The following is a 6,705-nucleotide window of genomic DNA, read 5'->3' on the forward strand; positions in this document are numbered from 1 at the left end:
ATATCGCAATAATATTTAAATGATTTATCATATGTATGAAGTTCATTAGTTTCATAAAGAAAAACTTTTTATTATATAATAATTAATTTATGTTACAAAATTAATATTTTTTTTCTCAATTTCATACTCTATCAGTAAAGGTTTTTTTTTGTCGGTAGGTATTTATATTTTTATGATTATATTATTATTTATAATTCGTCAAAAAAGGAAGCTAAATTTTTACATAATTATATTACACAAACAGAAACATCGTTTTCTATGGAGAGCTGGAAATAAAAATCGAAGAATCACTTTACTTTAGAATAAATAAAGATAATTTTTTTTAAGTTAATTTTTTTGACTTGTATTGTATTGAAAACTTTCTTATATATGACCTTAAAAAAATAACTGTAGTTTAATTTAAATTTAAAAGACCCTGCATCTTGCTTTACAGATGCACATGAAATGACATTTTATTTTTAAAAAAAGCATAACTTCCGTGGAAAAATGTCAAAGCTGAAAAGAACAATAACAAAAAAAGGTAAAAATGATGTTTGCGTCAATTCAGATCTGTTATGGGATGTGATAGTAACATCTCAATATGTGAAGACAACAGCAGCCCTATAAAAGCAATACCTTTTAATAATTCTTTATTAATTTAATAGATTGTTTTTAAAATAACTAAGGACGACATATGTTCATAGTAAAGTCCTTGTTAAATGATTTTGTACATCGAGGGCCAGGAAGTAAGTACATACAAGGTCCATAGTTGGAATCACGTCTGTAATACGAAGATGTATTTGTCGTTCAATCATTTTGCTGTTCTATAACAGCTGGTTTAAGATATGTAAAAGAATTTCATCGAAAACGGTACTTCACCGGTTAAGTCTATTCAAATATTAGTTAAACACACACACACACGCACATACATACATATATATATTTGTCTCATAAAATCTAGGAGCCGGACCTTAGAACCGACCTGCGGATGCTGTTAGTTTTCGAATTATTACCTATTAGAAAGACCAACTTGGTTTCATGTAACGAATCCTCGAGTGGTGTAAAGCACTTTTCGTGTTTGGAAATCCTTACTATGAAGATGTCAATATTTTTTCCATGTCATATAAATCTTTTATTAACCGTTTGGTAAATTAGCTTTATAAAAATATTTAAGATAGTTCTCATATATATATATATATAAGTAATAAATGTCACCGTTACATTATATCCTTATTGGAAGAACTGATCTGATGCGCGTGCTGTCAGGCAGCTTATAGTTTTTCATCATATGGATCTCATGTACTGCAACGGTCATTCAATTTGAACTCTTAGTTTTTTAGAATCGAGTCTTCAAATTAGTATATATATAAAAATATATTGTGGTGTTTCTGTACATCTAACAAAATCTGTAAAATATATATAATTTTAAGAGATATGTAAAAAAGAGCGTCTTTTTCTAAATCTCTCCAGAATCAATACGCTTTCGAAAATCTTTTAAACTAATGGCGATATTTAAAAAAAATCGTAATCGATATTAAAATATGATTTTCTGAAAGTTGAAGCAGATTTAATCAATAAAATTTTGCCATAAAACTTTGCCCTCATTTTTAAGCATTAACGTATTTTCTATTGAGATTTAAAATGTTCGTGAGAAATGATATCAGTAACATAAGACAGGGTCAATATATATTTATAATCGAGTATTTAAATTATTAATATTCGCTGGGATTATAATAAAGAATAAAAGTAATAAATCTTGCTTGCGGTTTGATTTCGTGCTTAGCATAAAATTGCATAGCTATTGGGGCACAGATTAAATTTGAAATAAAAGTTCAGTAGTATAAAAATGTATAGAGTTTTTTTGGTCAATCCGACAAATTTTGATATAAATATTTAGGAAATAAGAATACATTATGTTTATATATAGCATGCTTGTATTTCACGCTCGGTATGTTATATTTAATTATTATCTTTTAATAAGAAGCATGCTATTCTAATTGGTTACTGAATAAAAATATAAGTTAAACAATGCAACATAAATAAATCGATTTAGGAATATTTGACCTTAATTTGTAACTTACCTTTTTTGGATTCTTTGACATATAAACTAGTTAGAAAATTATGGCTCCAGGAAGAGTAACAGTAAGCAAGTATTATCAAGTATAGTTATTATCAAATGAAGATTTGAGTTTGAGTAGATGGCATCCAGACTCCGGTCATCAGCAGAAACAGTTCTTTTGTTATCTGTCAATTAGTATTTAATCTTACAAATCATTTAAATGGCCCCCTGTTCATGTTATACAAGCAAGTGAGGGATAAATTTTGTATCTTAATTATGGTTCAATTATATTTTATTCGCGATTTTTATAACAACGATTTTGGGTTTTTAGAGGTCGTGGTAGATATAAATTATGATTAGCAATTTGTGCAGTGATTGTTTTATAATATAGCAAAAGAATTAAATTAAAACTTAGATTGGTTTTTTTTTTATAAGAAAAAATTACGAAACGATCAACATTATATGCTGTAAAAAATGTGATTGATTAATAATGGTTTGGTAGGAAATATATTTAAAATGCATTCTCGATTCCTGTTCTGACGTAATGTCTGGCTATAAAAATGGTTGTAAATTTGATTGTATACCGTGACTGATATACTTTTAATTTACTACCAACCTTAAATTTAACCTTTTTCTAAACGATCAGTTATTATCCTGTTAACTATTTCATTGTTAGGTTAAGTGTTTGCATTTGATTTAACTTGAGATGAGAGTCGTTAACTAATTTAAATAAATGTAAACAATATAAATATTTCACCATTTATTAGAATTTAACTTAATAAGTACTTTTAACATAATATTCAAATATAAATCTCAAATAATAACATAGTTTGGCATTCATAAAAATTTTATTCAAATTACGAACAAAAAAAAATATAATCGACAGCTATTTAAAATGACCTGTAATTTCAATAATTTATATATATATAAATATATATATTAAAACTAGTATTAAGAGATCAAAACTTAAATCAGGTAACAACAACTTTTTTATAAAGTTGAAAGGTACAACTTTAAATTTTAATTTAATCTAACAATAATAATTACAATCATCTTTACACCTAACGTTGCCGATCACCTTTATCACAATTGTTAGTTTAAAATTTAAATACTCAATATGTTGGCATAGCTTCATAAATTATTTTAAATAACGAACTATTTAGTAACAATGAGAGATAATACATATTTAGAAATATCATTTGAAATCTGTAATAATTCACAAAACAAAGCAAACGTGAGTCCCCTTTTAAGCGACTAAATAATTTCATATATATTCTAAAATAGATATTAACCGCGAAGATATAGAGTTCAATTCAGTTTGACTCAATAGCACCAATGTTTTGGTTATAATTAACAAGAAAAAAAAAATGTAAACAATAAGAATAAAGATTTGTGATTAAAACTATACATATAATATTCTCAAAACACATACAATATCCATGCTTCCTTTGAGTCTAAATTATACCGTCTCCAAGATCACAGCCCGATAACCGTTTTAATTAAATAACACAATTTAAACTATAAAGAATAAGTAACATTAAAAATAAATTTGATAAGTACTTTAAATTATTAGCTATAATTAAGTATTTCAACGAATGGAATAATATAAATATCATTTCGAGCCATGCTCTATTCATTAGATATATTTTACTATGCGTAAATTACTTGAGTCTTAAAAAATATCTACATACTTGTATCAATATAAAATTCCGTTGTTAGGTTACAGTGGTTCTATTTTTGCAAAATGCAAACGAATTTTCAATTGAAATTGAATTGCTATCTACGTTATACACAGGTTGTATTGTTAGCGTTCAATAAACCCGAGGCTCTTTTGGGTGGGCCACACCGCGACGTTCGCGTATGACTAAATTTCTTAGGGATCATGAAGATTGACACATGAAGTGGTAGAACTGATCGAAGTTCACCGGCTCCAACTCGTAGTCTTTTTCTGATTTGTGGAGCAGTTCTGGATTCCGCTTTAAGAAGTTCCTCACCCAATCCTCGCCGGCCATCCGAGTGTTAGCGTCGAAGGGATGGTTTAGATTGTTGTCTTCGGCGTATTGGAATGCCAGCTCCCTAATATCCCTCCGGGATACTCCCATGAAATATTTCTCCATGCTCTTTATATAGCCAACCAAGTCTTTCTCTTGACTCTCAGTGAACACACGTCTATAATGCCCCATCATGGGTTTGGGATCGTCTGGTTGCTGGTATCGTACTTTGCTCGCTCTTCTCTGGAGTGTTGATCGTGGTATGTGGTACGTCCGTGCTGCCAGTTTGTAGCCCATTTTGCCAGACACCACGGCTGCCACAGCTTTGGCCATTTCTTCTTCACTCCAGGATTGGCGTCCGCTCATTCTTTCGTATTTCCTTACCATGACTGTCTGGAAAAATATAATATTATTAGATTTAGATGATATTAAAAAATTCATGGATTCAGGTTGTTGAGCAAACTTGCTTAAGTTAGGAAGTCTTGCGTAACAAGTGTCGCAATGTATTGAGGTCATGATCAGTTGGAACTATACAATATGGCAAGGTATCTAGCGAATAGTTTGTGTTTTTAAATCGCTAACGCCCACACGAGATGTATTGTTTTTTGTTAATTAATAATAATTATTATTATAATAAGTAATCACATTAGTAACGCTACATTTTTGATCGTTTTTTGAGTAATGATTTATTAATATATTGATTTGATTTAGATATTCAAAGGGCCATTGTAATATCAATTATTATTAATGACGTAGGATAATCGTGTTTTAGGTAATTTAATTAAGAATAAAGTGTGCGTAACATGTTCACTGAAGGGTAACAGCGTTTTATCTACCGGTTTTGTTAGCAATGTCGAGTCGAGGTAAATGGCTTGAGGTGTTTAAAGGCTATCTTCAATGTTACTACAAACAGTATACATAATGTATGCAAATTCACAATATCTGTATACGGAGCTATACACACCGGGTACGATGTTTTCAAGAAAATTAATTTAAATAATATAATAATTAATATTCTTTTACAATACAATAAATAGCTGATCCATTTTTATTTCTAGCCTTCATACCTCCTATTGTTTTGTGTTATTCATATAATAAAAAATATTATATCGGATAGAATTTTTTTTGTATTTTCTTTTACAAGATGTGTTTATGAAATAAATGTATTTATTATTGAATATTTTAAAAGAATATTTAACACAGCCATCACAGTAACAAAGTATGAAATAATGAGAGTACGTAAGTATACCGCTGACGTAGTTTCAATGTAAAATGTATAATTATAATCTCTGTTGTGACGTATTAAAGGTGATATTCGCGTAGAGTACAATGACTAACCGTAACCGTGTTGGCGACCGCACACCGCATCGCTCAACAGCTGATAGTGAACACAGTACGCGATAAAAAGTGGCGTGTTTTTCCAGTGCGATAACTCGGGAAAGGAGACGGCGAGGGCCCCTCAGCACTGCACGTTGTAAACTGCAGTAATGCCTCGGAATATGACCCACAAATTACGTGCCTTAAAGATACATCAGAGACGGTAATGACTAGTGTCATTTGCACGTCGTTTGTGTTTCACTCTGTTGCCAGTTAAACGGGAAATACCATTCGATAGTTGTTGACCGTCCTTGAGTAACCGCGTCTTATTTTTTTATCTGTTAAATCAACTACATACGTCGACGGGCGGTCAGCTGTTTTGTTCACTATAAACGCGTCTATCAACATACGTCCTGTACAATGTATAGTTTAACTTTTTTAAGCATTCGTATCTTTCATTTGACTTGCAATACATTGCTCTATAAAGACCTGACGCTTTCAGCTCGAGATACTTCAAAGAACCAATGGATTGCGTATGCTCTCGGATGCCGAGATCGAGATAGATTCTGAGACGTCACTGTAGCGGCACGAGCACAGCGTGAGCCGAGGTTACTGTGACGCGTGACTTGCAAGGTCCCCGCTGCAGTGCACGATGCGCGCCAAGGTTGCCACGCTCTTCATTAACGAAAGATAAATCAACGCCCTGCAATTACAATGGGATCGCAACGAAAATGTGGAGAGAGTGCGCGCATCCATGATGTCGGTGAGGCAGAAGTGAAACCTGCAGCGGTCTGCGGTCATTATCGCAGTGCAGCGACTCGAAAGTGGTTGAAACGTAACGTAAGAATAAACGGGGGTGTACTCACGGGTGGTGTCGGGTGCCACGGGGTTGGAGGGTGAGTGGTGTGGAGGAACGGGCGGAGCGCGGGCAGCAGGCGGCGGACGGCAAGCGGCAGACGGCGTGCGGCTAGACTGACGGCGCGCGCGACACTGGCGCGGGGCCCGTCTTGCCCCGCCGCGGCCCTGGCGCGTGACGTCACCTGGCCCAGGGCCCGGCTGTACGACTATTTTTGTCCACGACTAATTATCGCCTTCCTTTGTCCAATCATATGTTGTACACCGAAAAGGAAATCTGTTTTTATGCCTACGTGCATCGGCAGTGCAAAATATGCGATGTTTATAAGCAACATTGGACTAAATCGCCACTGTGAAAATTACACATGACTCATTTAATTAACTATAACGACTTGTTTTGTCAACAAAAATACACTTCGATATCTTCACTCTGACATCGCAAAACCACACTCGTAGTAAAAACAAAGAGATGCCCTCATTTAAAAATTGCGTAATGGTTATATC

At 32.9% G+C, this 6,705-nt stretch overlaps 1 protein-coding gene across 3 annotated transcripts; it reads right to left on the bottom strand.

Moving 5' to 3' along the window:
* Nucleotides 1-2,785: 2,785 nt before the first annotated feature.
* On the bottom strand, nt 2,786-6,421 carry LOC116765272 (uncharacterized). 3 transcript variants are annotated; one of them, XM_032654709.2, is made up of 2 exons: nt 6,213-6,421; nt 2,786-4,418 (listed from the first exon to the last, which is right to left on the bottom strand). In XM_032654709.2, exon 2 carries the CDS (start codon nt 4,414-4,416, stop codon nt 3,919-3,921), a length of 498 nt encoding a protein of 165 aa, XP_032510600.1. In that variant the 5' UTR covers nt 4,417-4,418; nt 6,213-6,421; the 3' UTR covers nt 2,786-3,918. The 3 variants fall into 3 exon arrangements, with proteins under 3 accessions (XP_032510600.1, XP_032510599.1, XP_032510598.1); XM_032654708.2 differs by having other exon boundaries at nt 2,786-4,422; nt 6,213-6,403; XM_032654707.2 differs by lacking the exon at nt 6,213-6,421 and adding an exon at nt 5,368-5,499 and having other exon boundaries at nt 2,786-4,422.
* Nucleotides 6,422-6,705: the final 284 nt, after the last annotated feature.

Source organism: Danaus plexippus, chromosome 2 (genome assembly GCF_018135715.1).
Source record: "Danaus plexippus chromosome 2, MEX_DaPlex, whole genome shotgun sequence".
In the NCBI taxonomy this organism is placed as follows: domain Eukaryota; kingdom Metazoa; phylum Arthropoda; class Insecta; order Lepidoptera; family Nymphalidae; genus Danaus; species Danaus plexippus.